This window comes from Antechinus flavipes, chromosome 1 (assembly GCF_016432865.1).
Source record: "Antechinus flavipes isolate AdamAnt ecotype Samford, QLD, Australia chromosome 1, AdamAnt_v2, whole genome shotgun sequence".
In the NCBI taxonomy this organism is placed as follows: Eukaryota; Metazoa; Chordata; class Mammalia; order Dasyuromorphia; family Dasyuridae; genus Antechinus; species Antechinus flavipes.
In genome coordinates, this window is record NC_067398.1 from 150,883,940 (window position 1) to 150,908,386 (window position 24,447).

The 24,447-nt window shown below is 32.4% G+C and overlaps 1 protein-coding gene across 5 annotated transcripts in view; it reads left to right on the forward strand.

Annotated features, from left to right (window-relative positions):
- Positions 1-18,557, forward strand: part of SREK1 (splicing regulatory glutamic acid and lysine rich protein 1) — a 45,873-nt gene extending 27,316 nt beyond the window's left edge. For 2 of the 5 annotated variants that reach the window (XM_051991475.1, XM_051991499.1), the window contains 4 exons: positions 1,060-1,386; positions 9,774-9,869; positions 12,755-12,899; positions 13,857-18,557. In XM_051991475.1, the coding sequence (XP_051847435.1) occupies positions 1,060-1,386; positions 9,774-9,869; positions 12,755-12,899; positions 13,857-14,009 (721 nt within the window). In that variant the 3' untranslated portion in view covers positions 14,010-18,557. Of the gene's footprint in view, positions 1-1,059; positions 1,387-2,154; positions 2,271-9,773; positions 9,870-12,754; positions 12,900-13,856 lie in introns of those variants that run through there. The other 3 variants (XM_051991483.1, XR_007952745.1, XM_051991490.1) reach the window with 3 other exon arrangements.
- The last annotated feature ends 5,890 nt before the right edge of the window (positions 18,558-24,447 follow it).

Genomic DNA, 24,447 nt, shown 5'->3' on the forward strand with positions numbered 1-24,447 from the left:
CTGTTATAATTTTCCTCAGAATTCATTCTAATGCTCTCCTATGGAAAGATCTCATATAACAAACTAATAGACTGTTGACGAAATTATTATTTGTTTTCCTCAAGTGAAAGTTGAAATAGTTCTACACAAAAATTGGATTTACCTTACCATCAACAAGAATGTTTTTTGGCTTATAAATGGACTTGCATTGGACTTGTATTGGGAAGTGGCTTCTGGGTTTTTTTTTTTTTAAACCACTTTATTTTACAACATAATAAATTTAATAATTAAAAGTAGTAACAAGTTTTTCTTTGATTTGTGGAGTGAAACAAAGTATGTACTTTGATAGTTTGGATATGTTGTTTTGTTAATTATCTATGTTCTCACCCACAATAGTCCTCAAATCAGGATAGCTGATCAAAATCAAAAAGATGTTAAAGAAATCAAAAGATGTTAAGCTCCATTTATAGCTAATTATCTTTCTTGGGTGTGTGTATGTGTGTGTATATGTGTATAACTAATCACTGCCCCAAGCATACATGCTCATCCTTCCCCCCCATCCCCTGTGTGTTCATCCTGGCCAGATCTCATTTCCTCACTTAAGTACTTAATTACTTTAAAAAAAAATTATATTCTTTAGATTGGTCTTCTGTAAATAGGCAGTTCTTTTTCAGCATATATTGCTTGCTCATTTGTTGTCTTTGTTAAGCTCAATTCAGCTTAATTCACATTGAAAATCTCTATTTCTCCCCAAGATTTGAAATTCTATTCCAGGGGGGTGAGGGAGAAACAACCATCCAAAAGTTCTTATTCTATTTTAACTAATTTTAGCATCACTTATGATACCACCGAAATGGTTTCTGCAAAATTTGCTCTTGTTCTTAGCTTTTTAAACTCATTTGAATTATGTTGCATTTTGCTGATTATTGCATGTCCAGTTACATAATGTGGTAGGTTAATGCTTTTCTTTTTTAGACATTAATCTGGTTTAAAGAGAGTACCCAAATACCTTTTTGTTAGATATTTATTTCTGTGGTGATTTTTTTTTCTTTTTCTACTTTTTTTTTTTTTTTATAACAGGGACAAGAAAAAAGAAAAAGAAAATCGAGAAAAGATCAAAGAAAAAGAAAGACTGAGAGAAAAAGAAAGGGATAGAGACAGAGAAAGGGAAAAGGAACGGAGTAAAAATAAAGAAAGAGATCGAGAAAAGGAGAGAGAGAGAGATCGGGAAAAAGATCAAGAAAAAGAGCAGGAAAAGGAGCGAGACAAAGAAAAGGAACAGGACAGAGAGAGAGAACGAGAAAAGGAGAGAGCCAGAGAGATAGATGAAAAAAGAAAGAAGGATAAGAAATCCAGAACACCTCCCAGAAGTTATAATGCATCAAGAAGATCTCGTAGTTCCAGCAGGTTTGCTTACATTTAAAATTTTTGCTGGGATTTTTCTCAGTTGTGTTAATGATCAATTATACATAATTTTTACCTCATAAAGTTAATTTTGAACAAGTAGAAATCATTAGTGTAAACTTAATTCTAGGAAAGACTCTGAAGAAAGGAAGCATCCTTTACTATTATTTGATGAGGTAGCAGATAATCCCACTTCTATGGTATATTTAAACCAATGAAGAAAGATAATTTAGGTTAGTTTTAGTAGGTGTATAAGAATTTTTTCTTACTACTTATTAGAGATAGAATGCAGAGTTGATTTTGTAAATGAGAGTGTTATTGCTTAGATTGATTTTTCCCCTAAAAAAAAATTAAATGATACTTGCTTTTCAAAATTATTTCTGATGTAGATCAAAATAAATAGATGATTTTGATCTTCATACAGTTCATAAAATTGTAAAATACTAAAAGTAGAAGGAATGTTAAGTAATCCAGTACAGCCCTGTCATTTTATGGTGGAAATTCTTAGGGGCGAATTGAATTTTCCATGGCGTATTATTAGTTAGCATCATAGATAGGAATTTCTGGTTATTCAGAACTTCTTTTGGAAGAACTACTTGTTATTTCATTATGCTGCTTTTGTTCTTTGGGCATTAAGGCATCATTTACTTTTTAAAAAATTTATATTTTTCCAATTGCATGTAAAAACAATATTTAACCTTTGTTTTTTTTTTTTAAAATCGAGTTCCATATTCTTTCCCTCCCTCCTTTCCCTTCCCTCTTCCTGAAAAGGAAAACAATTTGATCTAGACTATACATGAGCAGTCATGCAAAACATTGTTCCATATTAGCCATGTTGTGAAAGAAAATACAGACCAAAGAGAAAATCCCCTCCAAATCTAGAAAAAGTAAGTAAAAAAAGTATGTTTCAGTCTGCATTAAAACTGTTATTTCTTCTCTGGAGATAAAAAGCATTTTTTCATTATAAGTCCTTCAGAATTGTTTTGCATTGTACCAATTCACAATTTTGTGAGGATACCAATTCACAATAGATTATCATATAACATTTATGTTATTTGTACAATATTTTCCAGTTCTGCTCACTGCACTTTGTATCAGTTTATGTAAATCTTTCCAGGTTTTTCTGAGCATCCTGCTCCTCATTTCTTTAGTAGTATTTCTTCACAATCATATGCCCACAACTTGTTTGCTATTCCCCAGTTAGGAATTTCCTCAGTTTCCAATTCTTTACCATCACAAAAAGAGCTGCTATAAATATTTCTGTACATAGAGGTCCTTTTCTTTTTTCTTTGATCTCTGGTATACTGACCTAGGGTCAAAGGGTGGCCTGAGAATTGCCAGTTTGGGAATGCCGCCATTAGGTGGCAGCACAGTGTTACAATCACTGATCTAAGTTAGGGATTAAAGGATAACATTTTATGTGACAGTTCCTTTATTTAATTTAATACTATCAAAAAATAACAGGCTTTACTAATACCTTATTTTTTTTTTACTTCTTAGCCATTTTCCTGATACTCTTATTTCCTCCTCCCCTAATAACAGAGAAAAGCAGTTCAAAATGACCTAATCTGATTGCAACATTTTAATATTTTTGAATATTGAAAGGAAGCAAATGATCATCTTCTTGTATCAAAATTAGTGCATTTAATCTGAGTTTAGCAGATTTTTTAGTGTTTTTGTTTATGGAGGAGAAATTTTTTAAAGTAACAACCGTTTCATAAGGAAAGGCAATATTATATAATAGGAATTATGAGAGATCTTTTTTCAAGGTAATTTGTAAACTATAAAACATTGAATATAGGTTAAGGTTTATTCTGAAACAATTGTGTAGTGGTTGAAACTTATATTAGAACTCCAAAATTTAATTCAGTAACCATATCTTTGTTTGCTCATTGAGTTTATTTGAAACCCAGGTTTTTGTTTTTGTTTTGTTTTTTGTGGATATGGACGTGTCGTATCTCTCTTCCTCTTCTGTTTTTAGTTCTAGTTCATCCTGTCTTAGAGACCTCAAAGTGGAATTGCTTGGGTGTGGAGCCAGAAAGAATTTGGAAAGAATATGTTCGGGTCTCCCTATTTCCTTTCTGTTCATGACTTTTTTTCCCCCCCAATTAAGCAGAAAGAGAAGTCTTTTTCCATCTACTTTTCAATGGAGAAAAGCTCTTACTAAGACCTTTTTATTTGACATATTTCTATGTAATTTTAAGGCTGATTAGTAAGCTTCTGTTCTCAGCACTTTTAAAGACTCTTGCAGAAACAAAGTTTAAAGTGACAGGCAAGATCTCTGTCAGAAATGGGAGGGGGGAAGGGGAGATTACATTGTCTTTAGATTTCATTGGTTTAGGAAAGCCCCTTTACTGATCTAGGTTGTAAAAGAGCTTCCTAAAGCACTGAGAAGTTAAGTGACTCGTACTAGAAGCAGGACTTAAACACATATCTTCTTGGCTTTACTATTAGTTCTCTAGCCCTTATGCAAACTTTCTCTTTTAAAGTGATAGGGTGCCTTAGAATAAATAATGAAGCAAAACATTTTGATACTTTTATTGCCCTAAATGTCTACATCCTTCTTAACCCAATTTTAATCTGTTTTTTGTTTCTATTTGCCGAAAGTGCTGTCTTAAACGTTAATAGTGACCTAATTTAAAGAGGTATAATGGAAAAGGGGCAACCAAAATGGTGGATTAAAACTGGAGAACTGCCTGAGCTTGTCTCCAAACTCCTCCAAATACTTTTAAATTAAATAATGACTCTAAACAAATTCCTCAAAAAGATGGAATAAAACAATTTTCCATAAAGTTGGCAGCAAAGATCTGTTGAATTCAGGGTGAGAGAGGCACATAGTCCAGTGCAGACCAGGCTTAGGCACACCAGGAGCAGACGAGTCAGGCAGAGATCTATAGGGGTCCCTTTCCTGGTTTTAGGGGCAGGACTCTGTTGTATTGCCTAAACTTAGATCTGGGTTGTAATCCTGGGTCTTAGTCCCAACGTGAGAAAGAGCACTAGCACAACAGAATTTGCTATACTGCAGTGGAGCAGAAACCTTAGTCATAGTTTCAGGGTTAAAGAGAGTGTGATCACTCACAAATCAGTGCATCGTATAGGAGAATAGTAAACATACTTCTCTTTAAATGTACTACCTTGGAAAAGCCAAAATCTTACAGGTTCCTAGAATTATAGCTGTACAAAAAACCCTGAACCTTGGAACATTGCATTCTTCATCCTAAAAGCAGAGCCACACTTTAGAGTTAAAAATCAAGAAATAGGTTGAGAAAATGAGCAAACAGAAAAAAAAAATTACCATTGTGTAACATGCTCAGAAAGAAGACAACAAAATCAAAATTTCTGTATCCAAAGTCTCAGAGAAAAATAGTAATCGGACTCAGCCCATGAAAGAGTTCAAAAAGAATTTTAAAAATCAAGTAAGAGAAGTAGGGGAAAAATTGGAAAGAGTAATGCAAGAAAATAATGGGAAAAAAGGAGGCACAAAAATGCTGCAGAAAACAACACCTTTTAAAAAGAATAATGAAGAAAATAATTCCTTAAAAATTAAAATTGGGCAAGAGAAAGTTAATGACTTTGTGAAAAATCAAGAAACAGACAAAAGGTAATAAAATGTGAAATACTTCATTGGAAAAGCAAGTTGACTTGGAAAATAGGTCCAGAAAAGGTAATTTAAAAATTATTGAACTACTAAAATTCATATTAAAAAAAGCCTACATATCATCTTTCAAGAAATTATCAAGGAAAACTGCCCTTGATATTTTAGAACCAGAGGGTAAAATATAAATTTAAAGAATCCATCGGTCACCTCCTGAAAGAGCTCCCAAAATGAAAACTTTCAAGAGTATTATAACCAAATTTCAGCCCTCTCAAATCAAGCAGGAAATATTACAGGCAGCCAAGAAGAAACAGTTCAAATACTGTGGAGCCACAAATAAGATAATAAAAAATTTAGCAGCTTCTGCATTAAAGGATCCTCAGCTTGGAATATGAGATTCCGAAAGACAAAAGAGCTAAACTTGAGTATAAGCCTTCAGGGGAAAAAATAGACATTCATATAAATAGAGAACTTTCAAGCATTTTTGATGAAAAGACGAGCTGAAAAGAAAATTTGATTTTCAAATACAAGATGCAAAAGAAGCATAAATAGAAAAAACACAAGAGATTTGATAAGGTTAAGCTATTTATATTCCTCTGGGGAAAATGATATTTCTAAAAAATGTTTTCCTTATTAGGACAGTTAGAGGAGTAAATTGAATGTGGTGATATGAATATCTAAAAAAATAAAATTAAGAGGTGAGAAAGAAAAATGCACTGGGAAAAGAAAAGGGAAAGGTGGAATGGGCTAAAATATGTTACATAAGAGGGTTGATAGAGATTTACAGTAGAGGGGCTAATAGGGAAAGTAAGGAAGGAAGTGCATGAATCTTACTCTCACTGAAATTGGCTCAAAGAAAGAATAATATACACATTCAGTTGAGTGTACAAATCTCTTAGTCCACAGGAAGTTAGGAAGGGATGAGAGGGTGATGGTGGGAGCTGATGGAAGGGTATCTTGGGGGAGGTAAAAGTCAGAAGCAAAACATTTGAGAGTGGACAGGGAGAAAGAGAATAAGATAAATAGAAAAAACAGTGGGTAATCATTACTGTAAAAATTTTTACAGTGAGTTTCTCTGATAAAGACTTGGTTTCTCAAACAGAAAAACTAAGTCTAATTTATAGAAATAAGAGCCATTCCTCAATTGATAAATGGTCAGAGGATATGAACAGGTAATTTTCAAAGTAATCAGAACTATTTGTAGTTACTAAAAAAGTTCTCTAAATCATTGGTGAAAATGCAACTTAAAACTACATCACACTTGTTAGATGGCGCAGTATGACAGAAGAGGAAAATAACAAGTAGAGGTAATGTAGGGAAATTAAAACACTAATGTATTATTGGTGAAATTGTGATTCAGCCATTCTGGAGAGCAGTTTGGAACTATGTCCAAAGGACTATAAAACCGTGCATACCCTTTGACTAAGCAATAACACTACTAGGTCTGTTTCCCAAAGAGAAAAAAATCAAAGGTAAAGGACCTATAAGAACGAAAGTATTTATAGTGACTCTTTTTAGTGGTGTCAAAGAATTGGAAATTGAGGGAATATCCAACTGGGGAATGGCTATATATGATTGTAGTGGAATACTATTGTGTTTTTTAAAAATGATGAGCAGGGTGCTTTCAGAAAAACAAGAAAAGACTTAAATAAACTGAAGCAAAGTGAAATGGGCAAAACCAGAATATTGTACTCAGTAATAGCAATACAATAATCCAAGACAGTTCTGTAGGATTTAGGATGAAGGATGCTGTTTCCAGACAAAGAACTAGAAGAGTCTGAATGCAGATCAGAGATACTTTTTCTTTATTTTTCTTGGGCTTTTTTTTTTTTTTGTGTTTTCTTTCAGAGATTGACTTAGACGAATATGTTTTGCATGATTGCTCATGTATAATCTATGTCAAATTGCTTGCCTTCTTAGTGGGGGAAGAGGGGAGGGAGGGAGAGAATTTGGAACTCAAAATCTGAAGGAAAAAAGAATATTGTTTTTATGTGTAAGTGGGGAAAAAAATAAAATATTAAATAAAATCAGGAGGGAAAGCATAATGGTCTTTCTCTAGTTCTCCTTTACTTGTGTTTTGAAACATTCTTTTCTCTTGCCTTCTGTGATACTGTTTAATCCTGGTTCTCTCTTTTTACTGTTGCTTTTTTTTTTTTTTTAAACTTTTTTTATTCCCTAGAAACGTAAGAATTAATCATGGTCCTGTCCCTAATAGTTTATTGATTTCATTCTGTTCTCTCTTTTAGCATCCTTAGACACTTCCCACATAAACCTTTTATGTAGCTAACTCTCTAGTCATCTATATTTGTTTAGTTCAATAGTTTACTGACACTCTAATCACTCCTGAGAACTAGTCTCACATTTCTGACTCAAATCTCAAACTTATCTTCCTTGCACTAAAATCTATATTTTTCTGATATCTTTTTTTGTTTTCAAAATCAAAAATTTCTAGTCATGGGGCTCAAAACTTTTGAAACATCTTTGACTTCTTTCTTCTCTCATAAACCATCAGTTGTCAAATCCTGCTCATTCTAATTCTAAAGAATATTTCCAAAAACCTAGCCCAACTTATGACTCTTTTTAAGTCTCTTTTACCATTTTTTTCATCAAATCTCAACTTTTAATTTTTCTTCATTCCAGATTCATAAGATAGTCCTAATTTTGAGGAAGTTTAATTTTCATGAAGCAAAACTCTTTTCACTGCTATGTTTAGAAACCTATGGTTCTTTATTGCTATGTGATTTAAAATTCCTTAGCTTAATATCATTGAAGCTTAGACTTTGGCTCTAGCCTGCTTTCCAGTCTTAGTTCTTAGTACTTACTACATTAAGTAATATCTATTTGAAAGTGTTTTTAAAACAAAATTATGTATTTTCTTTTCTTTTCTAATTTGCTGAGGCAATTGGGGGTAGGTGACTTGCCAAGGGTCACACAGCTAGCAAGTATTGTGTGTTGAGATCCGATTTGAACCCAGATCCTCCTGAATTCAGGGCTAGTGCTCTATCCACTGCGCCACCTAGCTGTTCTAGTTATATAATTTTCTGATTATCCTATTCATGTTCTGAATTACTCCTTCCCTCCCTGCCCCTTGTCTCTTGGAATTCTGACTAGCTTTTAGGGCTAAGGATAAATAGATCACTTATTTCATGAAACTTTTCCTGATTTTTTTTTTCCCTTGCCTGTTCTTATTAATTTGACTTAACTTTTTTTTCTTTTGAGCTTTTCCCTTTTCTTCTTTTATTTATTAGGATATTGGAGAAAATATAAAAATAATTAAGATGTGGTCTCTATCCTCAAGTCCCTTGGTTTAATTTTTATATTGCTCTTATTTCTCAGATTTTAAGTTTTTCTAAAGTGGCAGGGATGTTTTTGCCTTGTTTTGCTTTAAACATGTTACTTAGACCTTTAATAATAGATCATAAGTGAATGTTTTTGTCACAATCATGTCTCAGAAAACCATTAGGACTAAAAAATATCAGCCACATCAGTTCTTGGTGGCTTAATATTGTAGAATTTTAAATTTTTTTTCTCTTACAGTTTTAGAAGAGCTCATCAAAATCTCCAATTTATTACTGCCTTTCAATGTTTCACTTTCCTAATACCCTGATTTATTTAGTATGCAGGAAAAAATTTTAAGCTCCTGAAATTGCTTTTGAATACTTTTGATTTCAACCTTTTCTTCAAATCTTATCATTTTTCCTAGCTATGTGTTTCAGGGCAAGTCACTTAACACTAATTGCCTCAGCAAAAAAAAAAACCAAACAGAACCCAAAACATTTTTACTAATTGGATATCTCTTGCTGTTTTATAAATTATTTAATATGTAATTCATTGACAAAGGTACAATAAAGAGAAATGTAAGTGATAGCAATGAATAAAACTCAACTCTATTGAATATAAATAATTTTATGTTTATTGTCATCAGCACATGATATTTATTCATTCCTATGTACATGATTCCACATACGCAACTGTAACAGACATAACCCATAGACCAATGCACTACTGATCTAAGCAAAGCACAGTTAGAAAACAAATTTAAAATTTGGGTCTTTTGGGGTTTATATTCATATAAACCCAATAAATTGGGTCTTTATTCATAAATTCATGCTGTTAAAATAGTACTCAATCTTTCTCTGCTGAGAATGATTTTAAATTTGTGTAAAAATTATTTCATTTTCACTAAGAAAATGATTTAGAGAGAACAGTATTAGTCTTTTGAAAAAATAGAGTCTTGGGTGAAATTAGGACTCTTTCACAGTAAGTCCTCTTGAAATTAAAATTTGATCGTGTTTTAATAACACTTATGCCACTACTAATAATTGATTTTTGACCATTACTAGAACAATTGTAAGGAGGGGTAAAGAAGGTCAGAAACAATCTTGAAATTATGATTAAGAAAAATTTCAAGTTCAATTTGTAATTTTTTCTCCCCTCTTTTAACTTAGAAATTAAAGCTTATTTTGTCTGTTACAAGATAGTGTTCCACAATGGGGGCAGCAAGAAGCTAAAGTATGTAAAAGAGATTATTTAATAGTAACACATTCTAGGCAAGAAGAATAATTTCTTTAAAAGTAGACCAAATGGTGATCAAGGTGGGAAAAAGATAATTTTTCTTTTCTTAATATAAACTTAGAAGTTCGATTTCTTTATTTCCATTGTTTTCAGTGGCATAAATCTGTTTATTATATATGTAACAAATTAGAGTACATCTAGCATCCTCAGATCAAGTTTTTCTAAATTTTAAATGGCATTATTTGCTAATTTTAAAATACCTAAATCTTGAAATTTTCAGGGAAAGACGTAGGAGGAAGAGCAGAAGTCCTTCTAAATCACCAAAAACATCAAAAAACCTAAAAAGGAAATCTTCTCGATCTCCATCGCCCCGGAGGTAAGTTTATATAATAGCATACATTTAGACTTTAGAAGAGTGTAGGGGTGAAATTTGTGAATTTAACTGATTAAAAAAAAAGTTTTATTGATACCTTTTTTTTTTTTTTAAACAATAGTCACTTCTGGATGTTTCTTTCACCCCCAGGTTGAACGCTCTTTGTAACAAAGATTAAGCACAAGTTAAGCACAAGTAAGCCAATGTCTGACATTATAGGTAATATTCTGTCATATTACCTTGCTTCTGTGCAAAGAAGGGAAATGGTTCATCCATAATACTACCTTGCTTTTGTGCAAAGGAGAAGGGAAATGTTTTCTTTTCTGTTCTTTAGATAACTAGGTTTTTTGTTTGTTTGTTTGTTTTTTTTTGAGTTCAAAAAAGTTTTGACTTCTTGTCAGATTCAAAGTTTGACTTATTTTTTAGTGATATTGTAATTTACATTGTTGGAATCATTGTATACATAATTCTTCTTGTTCTCATATCACTTTGCAACAAGATATATTAGTTCATTTAGATCTTCTGTTTCCCTGAATTTCTTATAATTAATCTTGTTCCGTGCAGGGAAAGGGTCGATGGGTACAGATGTTTTCATTAATGTAGGGAAACTACATTATTGATACAGATCAGCAACTGATTAGTAACTTGAGTAAAGTTGCCTGGGACTCAGAAAGGTTTAATGACTTGTCATATAGTTAATGTGCCAAAGGCAGGAGTTGAATCTGGACTTCTTCACTTCAAAACATCACATCTCTTCTTACTGTCTACTTACATTCATATTCCAAGTTCTTCAGCCATTCTCCAGTGTGCAAATTAGTTTGTTTCCAGTTCTTTTTTGCTAGAATTTTATAAATTTTGAAACTTTTTTTCTGTCTCTTATCTCCCTGTGGAGATAACCCAGTACTGAGTCAAAGGTTATTAGCAGTTCAGTCCTTTTTAACCTAATTTCAAATTGTTATCCAGGATAGGTGGACCAATTCACAGTTTTCTCTACCAACAGTATTTTCCTATGCCTTGAATGGTCAATATATGTTTATTTTTTTACCACATGCTATATACTGTTTTAAGCTCTGGAAATAGAAAAGAGAGGTTAAAATACAAGCAGGCCTTGCTCTCAAGGCGTTTACAGTCTAATCAAGGACTATAAACAGTGTGTGTGTGTGTGTGTGTGTGTGTGTGTGTGTGTACGCCCGCATGCGTGCCCGTACTCCAGCATAAATTGGAGACAATCACAGAGGGAAGGCATTAGCATTAAAGGAGATTGAGAGAGACTTCTTGTTGAAAGTAAGATTTTAACTGGGATTTAAAGGAAACAAGGAGAATACAGATCTTACTTTTGATCAGATAATTCACTGACCCAGCAACAACATAAGATTTACTTTTTTCTCTAATGAAATCATTATATGTCTGTCTTGGTGCTTTCAAATTGTTTTCTATTTTATTCTAATGTTATCATTACAAAGGTAATAAATAGGTTGATAGCATATAAATTTAAAGACATTAGTGGCAGGTTCAGGAATAGAATTCCAACCTAATGACACACAGTCTTTTTTTTTTTTTTTCCCCTGAGGCTATTGGGGTTAAGTGATTTGTCCAGAGTCACATAAGTAGGCAGTGTTAAGTGTCTGAGACCAAATTTGAACTCTGGTCCTCCTGACTTCAGGGCTAGTATTCTATCCACTGTGCCACCTAGCTGCCCCCATGACTCATAGTCTTATACTTACGACTGCTTTAAAAGTGCTTTATTGATGTTTTTTATTTTCATTTTGTCATTTCACAATGACTTTACCAACCAAAGTCTGTCTTGTAATAAAGTATTTTTAAGCGAAATAAACCAACTAATTGGCCATATCTGACAATGTATATATCTTTTTCTCCATGTGTAGTTTACCCACCTGCCTGTTGAGAGAAAGGGAGGCATGTTTTCCTATCTTATCAGTCTCTTACAGTAAAGTTTAGTCATTGCATTGATTAGAGTATAAACAGTGCTGTAGATAATTTATTTACTAATTTTGAGGTACTCCATTTCATTTTAAACTCTGGACAGTTTGAAAATTTTACTCATCATGTTTTAGTTAAATTTTTGTTGATGTGTAGAAACTATTTGTATATTTCTCGGATTTGTATTTGTACTTAACTCACAAAGAACATTTTCAAATATATATGGATTCTTCTTTTGAACTTTCTTATGTTTCTCCTGTTATTTTGCTTAGATTTGTTAACACTATGCTGTGTGAATTAAGCTATGAAATTAAGATATTGTCCCTAAAAAGATTATCATTTCTAAAGAAAGAAAAGATATTAAAAAAACAAACAAACATTTTTTTCTGTTTGGAGTCAAGTGAATGAAAACATTAGAACAAATCAGTTAAAAAAGAAACAGTGTTTTTGAATCGTAGGGACTCACACAAGTAATTTGGCATTTAATTTTTTCCCATTATTCATTTGTCCTTAGAGGCTTGTTGGACTTCTGTTCATTGTTGAGATTATAGTGAAGTTTTTCTTTCAAAAAGTGACTTTTGAGCTTACTCTGAAGTTTGTGTTATGTTAAATGTTTAAGCCCTAAAAGATGCTTTTATAGCTTCTGCCTATTACATTGTTATTGTTTTTTTCCTTGTCTGAGCATATTTTTCTCCAGTAGGATAAAAAATAATTGAGATTAAAGATCTAGAAAAATGATTATTTTTTAGACTTACTAAAATTAATAAAAAAATAATAAAATAATAATTTAAGCATTTATTATATGACCAATAAGACATTAAGATTTTAAAAATAATAATGACTTTATGGTTGCAATTAGTATTTTATGGAATTTTGTAAGAATATTATGACAAAAATATCATTTCATCATTTTTAGAAATTAATGTTTTTGATCACATGTTCTTAAGCAGAAATAAGAAGGATAAAAAGAAGGAAAAAGAAAAAGACCAAAACATAGAAAGAAAAGAGAGAGAACGTTCAACATCTAAGAAAAAGAGCTTTAAAGACAAAGATGTGAAAGACAAATTGGAAAAAAACACAAGTACATTGAAGGTAAACAATAATCACCCAATATTTGTAAGTAAATTATTGAATAGTCAATAATGTCTCTGACTTCGTCCACAGAATTGTTTTCTTGACAGCTACTGACAAATAGCTTTTGGAAGGGTGCAGATAAAATGAACTTTGCACACTATAGTTGCTTAATAAATGTTTGTTGAATTGAATAACACCTGAAGTTAAATTTGCAAAGTATTTTAAAATGATTGCTGTTTGTTTTTAGTTGTGTCCAACTCTTCATGATCTCTTGTGGGCTTTTCTCGGCAATGATACTGGAGTGGTTTGGCATTTCCTTTTTCAGCTCATTTTATAGTTGAATAAAATGAGGCAAGAGTTAAGTGACTTGCCTAAAGTCACACAACAAAGATGTGTCTGCAGCCAGATTTGAACTCAGAGCTTCCTGACTCTAGGTCTTGACACCGTCAACTGAGTCATCTAGCTGCCTTATTTTAAGAAGAATGTAGACATAGAAAGAAAACGTTTTTGAGCACATACAAATGATAAAAGGATTTTTGATTTGGGGGTCTTTATTTCTACTCAGTTCTGTTTAAAAATGTATATTTGCCTCAGTCAACTTAGTCATCCTGATGAAAAAATAAAGATAATTGATTTAGTAAAATAAAAATTTAGTTAGTTGAATTAGAAATGTCATTTATTGTTAAGTCACATTCTGCCAGTTGACTAAACTTTTCCTAAATTTGTAAGGTATTTTGGAAACATATTAACTCTGAGAATATTGGTAAAATATGGTTGTATTTTAAAATCATGTCAGTGCTAAGGTTTTTCATGTCAGAGGCTCTTACTAAGAAAGATAGGAAACTAACATGCTTTTGTAGTAGCTTTGCAGTTGTTTGAAAAATCCCTTTTTAGTTAATTTGTAAAAACTTTGTGTTAAAATGATGAAAATAGATAATCTTGAAAATTGTGTCTGTCTTTTAACATTCTCTCTAGGACAAAGAGCACAATAAGGAAGTACCAGATATAGGAGGTGAAAAAATAGAGGATGACAAAGAAGCTCCAAAGACTGATGAAAACAAAGTACAGCAGAATGGGAATTGCCAACCAAATGAAGAAAACCTTACTGCCAAGGCAGAAACGGTATAGGGCCAATAAATGTGTACCACTACACTCAGCTGTAGAGTGGAATCCAAAGCTTTTAATTCTCTCATTAAGAAGCCAACAGTGAAGCAGTCCAGTCAAATATAGCTATGTATGAACAGCTCTTACAGTTGTCAGATGACTTTGGTCATCTTATTACAGAGAAAGGAAACCAAGCATGGACATTATGAAAACAAAGGGATGTACCCAAACTGACTCATCTAAAATCCATGCATTTCCATGATGGCTGACCTACTTGTGAAAAGATTTTGTTAGTGTTTGCCAAGAACCGTTACAAAGATCTGTATCTGTGATGATCAGAAAAATGGAAGATAATGCATTGGAAGCTGTTCAAATACTGCTAGTTATTGAATTTTGTATTTTGCTTTTTTGTTTTAATTTCAATATATATTGTTTGATGATGTGCTTGAAAATGGTGCAAAATATATAAATATCCCCTGTAAATGAAATAAGACATTACTTCACGGTTTTACAGTGATCGTGTTAAATACCTACTAATAGGTTTTCATTTGCTCACAATTTGGGATATCAGTTCTTTATCTAAAATATTTTTTCCAGATTAAAATTGCTTAAATGTGTGGATTTTTTTAAAAAGTAGTTTAGTGGTGCATGCTAACTGTTCCATTCCAAAAAAAAAAAAAGAGAAGCAACCATGTTGAATACTAATATGCTTATTTTTTTCTCTCCCAAAGTGAGCATATCTTTTAACTTTTGTTAATATTTTGAATTTTATTTTTGTGTCTGGTCAGCTGCAAATGGCATAGGTGTTCTTAACAAAAGGAAACCTGGTTTTCAAAACGGGCTATGGGAGCACAAGCTGAAGCTTTAGTGCCTTCTAGTGTTTTCTAGTATTTTATATGTGCTAGTCATTCTCAGTTCATACTGAACCTAGATAGCTATTCCACCCACCCCCATAGAGAAATGTGCAAGTAGTATGGAAGAACAGCTTCTTAGTTCACCTAATACAAGAAAGAAGGTTAGGACTTTAGGACAGGTTTATAGCATGAAACAAAAATATAGTTTGGGGACCATCAGTTTTATACTCTTGTAGCTGAAAGTGAAGCATGTTCTTATTTTGCCTAAATCAAAGGAAGCCCTTTAATTCTCTACATTGGATGGCCTTAATCATTACCTCGCAATCATTTTCTCTAATGCTGGTTATGTGATGTGCAAAAACTGTACCTGAAAGGGGTAAAGGTATGTATGGCTTTTTCTTTTTTTCCCCCAAAGGGTTAAATTTACTTGAGTTTAAACTACAAGTCATTAGTCATTCTTGGGGTCAGCTTTTTGTAAGAAAGCACTTATGTAGGAGAATGACATTTATGAAGATTTTTTCCAAAAAGCTCAACTCATGCTTTCAGAATTCCTTACATCATTGTTAGATTTTCCCAAGAAGTCATATCTTTTAATTAGCTCTTAATACTAAATCAAGTATAATTATTTTAATGCAACATAATACAATCAAATTTACTCAGTTGCCTTACCTCATGGGAAGTTGTGTAAATTTAGAAAGTTGAATAGTGTGCTCCTTACCTGCTTTTCATTTGATTTTCCTTTAATGGTTAATTACAATTGAAACTAAAGTTTTTGTGGAGAATGGAAAGTTATCCATATTTCAAGTAATGAATCCTGGTTTGATTATGAAGCTGCTTAATCACTCTTCACATGTTCAGAATTATAGTTTTTTTGCCACTGTGTACATTAAACTTTGTAAAATGCTTTACTATGTAAAGTATAGATGGTCATTTTTAATGCTTCAGCCACATTCAGTTGGCTGGTAAAACAGCTTATTCTCATAAAAGAGTAATTTGTGTGGATGGAAAGACCAGAGGATTGTGTGTTTTGCAACAACTGTCTTATTTATATGTAAGTAGTGTAGAACAAAAATTGTTTGAATCCTTGTTATCCTTAATACCATTTCACTAATAAAACCAAGTGTTTTAGAGGGAAGTTTTTGTTTATGCATTCAGAAGAACATATTAGTATAATCCTGCCCTAATTCTACTTGGTTTAGTAGAGACACCTTTCATTTGAAAAGTGCATGCTTATAAGACTGTCTATAAAACAGTCATTTAAGGCTCTGTTTTTTGGTTGAACTCTGATCTCAATTAAATGAACCTTGTGTTAGTTAAAATTAACTTGGTTACTGCTGCTGCTGCTGGTTTTTCTTGATATTTACCTTTAAAATAATCTTAATCAAAGGTACTGATTTTTTTAATTGGAAAAATGAATAGCAAATGATTTATATACCTGAACAAAGAGCTCTAGGAAGTTAAATTAGATTATAATGTGGGATTTTCCTAAATGATGTGAGAAAGTCTGATTGATAACAATGGTTTCCAGATTCAGAGATAGCACTATTGTCCTAAAAAACATGTATTTTCCATTTCAACATTACTACTCTATTACATTTTAATTTACTTTGCTTAAAGACCTGGTTTTCTATTTTATCACCTCATTCTTTTGCTTCCCATTTGACAGGAATATTTTGAATTTAGAGTTTAGAGACAACCTTTTTGAGATTTTATACCTCTAATTTGTAGATTTCCTTTTAACTTAAATAAACAGTTTATTCTTTTCTGGGACCACAGTAGGTAACACATGCCCTTTCCTTTTGGCAAGTCTTGTTATTCAACAGTGTTACATACTGAGCAGATAAGCAACAAGTTAGTCCATTTTTAGTTTGGTTTAATAAATAAACTGAGTCTCTCAACTTTAAAAAATGTGTACCTTGTTTCAACTAGTACAATTTGTTTTATCTAATGCAAATTAATTTCATAGTAAATAGTTTCTGTGTAGTTTACGTTTTTCCCCCTGGGTTACAGAATTCAATTTTTGGAGAAGCTAAAGTACTTTGCTATTGATGGGGATATTAAAGTCTTGGATTTCAACATGTATTTTAAAATAACCAATAATCTAAGATACCTTTTGATAATAGATATTCTTCTGTGGTGCTAACCATTTCCAGAAATATCAGTATCTAATGTTTTTTTCAGACTGTTACCTATCTTTTTAGATTAGAATAAACAACAGTCACACAAATCTAGGGTTTAATCTTCAAATGAAGGAACTTATAAATTAATGAATTATTTCTGTGGAAATTAAATAGCAAGGTTTTTTTGTTTTGTTTTGTTTTTAGCCTACTGAAGTATTTGTGTGTATGAATTGATTCTTGTCTTAGCAGCTGAATTAGTAGTTGAAACGAAGCCATTTTATGGTGTGTTTTTAAAAACCAAAACCATAAATTTGAAAAATTTTATCTTTCATAATTTTAGTACCTTTAACATACGGTTCTAGTTCTGTGAGATCTCAAATAGGATTGGGTTTATCAAAATGTTTGCTATATTTTCATAGTTTTATTTTGCACTACCCTTTCATTCAGTAATTGTTATTCTTTGTGGAGCCAGCTCAAAGAGGTTTATTTCATGCACATCTGCTGAATTAACATCTGAAAATTTAAAATCAAATTGTTTTCACGCTTCAAAATTTATGTAATGTTCTTGAAAAGGTGCTGAATTGACAGCTCTGGAGAGAGGCACCTTCAGCACAAATAAGTAACGTTCCTAACATATTCAACAAATGTGCCTCAACCTGCCTTACTGGTCCTTTAGGGGCAGAAATGGGACCTCTTAATCCTGGGCTGCTCAATGAGTTATCTTTTCAAAAAATATTTTCTTTGGTGAAGTGCCCTTGCTTTAAAATTAAAACAATTTTGAAGGCAGAAGCCACTAAGTCAACCATGCTTTTTGTTTTGTGTTCAGTTAGATTGAATTTGTTAACTCATAAGAAGTCATTTTATTTTAATTCAATTCTCTGCTCTAGAATTTTATTTCTATTATCAATTTATATCAGTCTTAAATATGATACTTGTATGACTCTTTTAAATAGATTTTAGCTTCTGATATTTTAAATGTCGCCTTACCTTGATAATTTTTCAAATTAAAAACTGCCAAATTTTGAATGACCTTGCATGCATTTTTCCTCTGAGGCACTTATATAAGAATGGAAGAATTTATATTCTTTGTTGTTTTTAGGTCCCTCCAAGCTAGCTCTAAGGCAGCTTTAAAGCATAAACAGTTACTTCCAGCTTTGGATGTGTAAATTCAAACTCTTGAAAATCACTTGGAGAATCTAGAACTAATGAAGTTGGTTTGCACCAGTTTTAGGGTACAGTGGATAATTAACTGCTGGGAATAAAGCAGAGAAGGATCTGCTCAAGAATTCCTTAATTTTTGTAGCAGTTTACTTTTTCGTTAGATCTTCTAGGTAACTTATACAATCAATTCAGTTGAATAGTTAAATAATATCCCACATTTTGATCTCATTTAGTTGTGTTAAATAATGCTTGTTACATGATTCTCTTGGTTATAAAGCAGAGAGATTAAAATTTAAACATCTAAAGAAATAATGTGCTACATGGGTGGTATATATTTGTGGGTAGAGCCAATATTAAATGGTACTAGTAAAGATATGTCCAATGATGCTGCTATTATGTTGCTATATTTTTAATAAAATTAAATTCCTAAAATCTTATCACTTTGTGACATTTATTCTTACTTTTGTAGTCCATGGGTCATCAGTATCTCTTCCATGAAGTTACTTTTGATGCTGTTGAGTGTTGGACCATCTTTATTCCATGACAGAAGTATATTATTATAGCTTCATTATATAAGTGCTGATAAGTTTGCACAACAGTGATTTACTACATAAATTTTTGTTTTTACAGGCAAGAGCTATACTCATTATCCAGCTAATTGAATGTTTTTGTTTTTGTTTTGGCTAAACTTTTTTACTAAATGGCACATTTTTATGCTGAAAAAACATTTATTTTTTTACAGTGGCTGATGGGATATTTTATCAGAAATATAATACACTAATTTTTTGCCTCACTTATTCAAGTTGCATATTTAGTTGATTTTAGTTTATTATTTTAAATTTAGACATTCAGGCAGGTGTTCAAGGGGTGACATTAATGGAAATTAATGTTATAGATTTCGCCACCTTATTTCTTTTTTTCACTTTCATGTGGTTAGAGACTGAGTCTAAGTCTCTGCTCCACCTCAACTCCTCACTTCTAGTCAGTCATTTTCAATTCAACAAATATTGTGTCTGCTATGTGCCAGGGACCATTTTCAGTGCTGGAAGTAGAAAGACAAAAATGAAATATTCCATGGGAACGCAGCTCATGTACATAGAGAAGTCCAAAATAATTTAAAAATAATTTTAGAGGTGGGGGCAGCACTAATGATTAGAGGGATCAAGAAAGACTTCATATAGGAAGTTGAGTTGAACTTTGAAAATGGAATTAGGGTACTCAGAGGCAGAGGTGCAGATGGAATTCTATTATACTTTGTAAAAGCAAAGAGAGAAGAGATAATTTTCTATTTTGGGGGCCAGGAACTAGACCATTTGGAATAGAATACATGAGGACTACTACAAAATTAATCCTAAAAAATTTAATTGAGAAGCTATTGCAATTGTCCATGTGATGAGTGAAGAACATTTAAAGTAGGAGAGTGACCATGTACTGGAAGAGAATAGGGAGAGATATGAGATTGTGAAGATAGAATTGATATATCTTGGAAATTGATTGAATGAAAGATGAGGCATAGTGAAAAAACCACAGAGACAATACATTCAGTTACAATTTGAGTCACTGAACGAATGATCATATTCTTGAGTGAAATTTTGATATTAGGAAAAATTCACATCTAAGATAGATCTAACAGTCTGTGATACTAGAATTGGATGAAGAGAGCTGGATATAGCTCATCTTCATAGATATAATTGAACCCTGGGAATTGAGAGATAGGAAAGGCCTATAACTGACCATTGAGATAATGATTGTTAATAAGTTCACTACTACTATTTGAAAGGTTTAGCATTCATTAGCTTGATCAAAGCTAGCTTTCTTCAAATACAGAATGTGTACTCTCAGTCAATGTTATTGCTATATGTTCCTGAGCTTCCAAACAGGATATCTCAATTAGCATTGTCCTAAAGATGTATTTTTAAAATGGTTATTGACATCTTTTGTTTTTAGTTAATTTCTAGTTAACTTCCTCCTTTTTCCTTCCAAGAGAGCAATTCTATATATCAAAAAAAATATTTTAAAGAAAAAGATCAACAACAAAATACATCAATATAATCTAAAAATATATGCAGTATTCCCCATGTGGTCCACTTAGCTCTGTAAAAGAATAGAGAGAATGTGAGAGACAATTGTTAGTATGATAATACATAATTGTCTAAATTATAGGGATTAAAAAAATGTGACTGCTGTGAACTTTATTTAAAAAATCACTCATTTTGGGGGGAAAACCCTGAAGGACTGATTTCTTGGAAAGTATATAAATCTCATCTCTTCAGAACGTATTGTCTTCATATGTTATTGAATTTCACAATATGAGGGAAGTTCTCATTTGGCTGCTAATGTCATCAAAGTAGGGTGCAGTTTTATATCCAAGTCAGATTTATTTTGTCACCAAAGATGCTGTTTTGTATTTTTTCTTCCCTCTATTGTGTTTGCCTTTTTTTTTTTTTCCTTCCCTTTCAAATTTAAAGAAATGTATAGTATTTTATCCTTCCAGGAAATAGCTTTCTACTACTTAAATATTTTCTCCTATTAAATGCTTGACTTTGGGGAATTTTACTCCCGCTGCAAAAAATGGGCTTCATAATGGGCTTTACTGCTCAAGTGGCACATCAAGGGAACTTTAAGACTTATGGTGAAATAAATGACCTAACGTAAATATAGGGAGCCTGAGAAACATTGTGACACTGACGGATTGAACTTCATGGAAGGGCTGGAGTAGAAATGGAATTGCTTTTAGGATTAAGAGAGCTGGGGAACTCTCAACCTCAATTTATTTAAAAGATTGCTTGATGTGAATGTCTGGATTACAGTTTTGTTATTAAATCCTCTATACAATCAATAAATATTTATTTGGCAGGAAATGCTAGGCACTTGGCTAATTATAAAGACTTGTTCACTTTAGCTTGAGAAATTAGGATTTATCTAACTCCAATTGTATTCTAAATCCTAGTAGAAACATTTAAATCCAAATTTGGTAACTTGTTCTTAAAATCATTCTTCCTTTATAATTGTATCAGTATTGTGAACTTAACTTGTTTCACTAATCAAATCTACTTTTTAATGAGTATCAAATAATTTGGATGATCACTGCATTATGAGGGGCTCTCCCCATTTTTTTCATTTCCCTTAAAATACTTGATTTTTTTTTCCCTACCTGATGAATTCTATTGTTTTTTTCCTGGTTTTATAATTAACCCTTGGTAACTTGGTTTGGCAATGAGTTTGTAAATAATTTCATCAGCATAATCATTTTTGTTATATTGACATGGTACAACCATGAACAAAATCTTTCCAATTGTTTGGGATTGTCACTAGTATAAAGAAGATTTTGTGGTTATATTCAAATGATTCCTGGATGTTGGTAATTTGTCTCCCAGAGATTTTAAATATTCTGTAGTTATCTTGAATGAAATTTTTTTCTTTACCTGTGGACTTTTTGCTGCTAATATGCAGAAAGGCCAATATTTTTATGGGATTTATTTTAGATCCTGTTACTTTGTTAAATTTAATGTTTCAATTTTTTATGTTGTGTTTTTTCTTAACTTGAAATTTTCATTGTCATCTTCAAAAAGCACTAATTTTGTTTTCTCTATTTTGTTTTACGCTATAGCAAGCATATCTATATCAATAATGATAATGGATAACCTTAGTTTACTTGTTATATTTGAAAGATGTTCAGAATTTTTTCGTTATACATTTTAGCTCTTGTTTTATATAACCACTGTTTAACAAATTAAGGAGTTAATTCACTTATTTCCTATGCCTTTATATATATACATTTTTAAATTTAATTTAATTTTTTTTGCTGAGGCAATTGGGAGTAAGTGATTTGCCCAAGGTCACACAGCTAGGATGTGTTAAGTGTCAGATCACATTTGAACTCAGATTCTCCTGGTGCTCTATCCACTGCGCCACCTAGCTGCCTTGCCTTTAAATATTTTTAAACAATGTATATTTTGTCTTGTGTGTGTGTGTGTGTGTGTGTGTGTGTCTTGATTTTTACTATTTTGTTAATATAGCTTGTTACTGCAAAAAATGTTTATAGTTAGGTTGCTACAAATGTTGCAAAGGACAAGAAGGAGGTGCAAAACATTCTGTTAAGATATCTCCAACCAATAACCTTGTGAATTAAGAAACTAGCGGAGCCACAAGGTTACTGATAAAGGGGCCCCAGGTCTAAAGCTCATTGAAGCCATTTGGGGTCAATGACAGGACATAAGCTTTTTGCAAAGACACATGCTTAATAAACCTCATGCATATTAACTGACACATCCGGAGGGTGGAATTAATAACTATTTTTGAACATGGGACACATATTTGTGTGTGTGGGGGTATATATTAAGGACTGTATGTAGTGGAAGTGGAATGACAAGTGAGACTTCTGAAGGGTCCCCAGTGGAAACTTGAGGAGGAGGTGGGGTTAAGGTGGGATTACAATAACTTGGCTCTGATATCTATTTCTTATTCTATTGTTCTCACTTATCCTGAATCTCTTCATTCACTGTGCCTTTTTTTTAGAATTAAGAATATTATTTCCTAACATGTTTATAGTTTTCATAATATTGAGCCAATTGCGCATAGTGTCTATGAATGCAGCCTGATTATATTTCTTTTTTTTTTTTTTTTCCCTAGTCAAGGGGCAAAATTTATTGTAATAGTAATGCCATTACAAAGTGGACTGGAATTCTAAGAGAATTCAGTAGAGAAACAGAATCAAAAACAGACATTTATCCAGCTTCTATCAATGATATGCTAATTCCGTGGCTCATAGGTAGGATGGGGGAGTAGTCTCTGGAATTTGGTTATCACTGACCAACAGATTATCTGTTATTGGTCTCTGGAATCAGGCAGATTGTCAGAACAATAGCATTCCTAGATTGGGTGAGGGGAGAATCAGATTGCCAGTACAGAAGCCCCATATTTCATCCTTTTAAATGTTTTTGCAACTTTTTTTAAAGTTACACTTCCAGTTTCCGAATTTGTTTTTTTCTCTCATTTGTTGATGAAAGTGTTTAAAAGATATAAATTTTCCCTTAGAGGCTTCAGTGATGCTTCTGACAAGTTTTGATTTGTTGTATTTTTGTTATCATTTTATTGTCATTTATTTAAAAGGATAACTTTGTTATATTCTTTGATCTACTAATTCTTTAGTTATTAAATTATTTAGTCTCTTTAAGGTTGAATGTTTTCTTTAAGCCCTTTATTGTAAATTTTTATTGCCTTATGGTAAATGATGTTTAATATTTTTGATTATTACATTTTATGCCTAAATACATGACCAGTTTTTCTTTAATGTAAATAATATTTTTTCTGATTACCCATAAAGCTGGCTTTAAATATTAAGTTTTTATAAGGTTGTGAGTTCCAAATTTTTCTGCTTGCCTCTTTCCTCTTCCTCCTTCCCAAGACAGCAAGCAGTCTTGTTAAACATTTCCACATTGGTTATCTTGTGAAAGAAGAAACAGAACAAAAGGGGGAAAAAAACTAAGAGAATTAAAATAGTATGCCTTTGATCTGTATTCAGACTCTCTCTGAATGTAGATAGTATTTTCCATCATGAGCCTTTTGGAATTGTATTGGGAGAAATCCTGGGAAGATGGAGTAAGCCAGAAAACTTTTAGCTCCTCAAATTACTTATGCAAAACAAAAACAAAAACCTACACACACAAAAAAACAGAACATGGATTCATAGCTAGAGAAATAAACACAGGGTCAAGCAATTGTCCTCTTAAGACAATTTGAGAAGACCCAGGAAAGACTAGAATGCCTGGAGTAAAAGTTTCGCTTGAGGGAGGTACAAATACCTCCAAACTGATTGCAGAATCAAAAAGCAAACTCTAGGGTTGAGAGGCAGCCTCAGTCTTAGACATTTTCATTTTTGTAGACAAGTTGGGGTCTGACAACTGAATCGAAGATTGAAAAACCTCCCACTGTCAAGGGATGCCAAATATGGCTGTGCTGCCCAGACATCCCTGGGCTGTGGCTGTGGGGAGAAGGAGCTAGCATATATCTAGTATGTGCAGCAGCAGAGGGGCAGGGACCTTGCTGGCTGTGGGCCTTTGCAGAAGAAGAGAGTCTGTACTTTCAGTTCCATATTGGAGAGGACACCTGTAGTTTATAGTCACCTGTAGGATTGCAGGGAGCAAGATCATTTGTGGAACAGTATGATTGGTGATTTTAGTCATGGCTTAGTGAAGAGGTAAGCCCAAGGTTCAGACTTAATACAGACCTCAGGAAATAATGGTAAGAAGAACTTGAAACTTGGTGCATCATTTCCTATATCTGGAGCTACTTGATTATGCTAATAGCCACTAAAAACCAGATAAA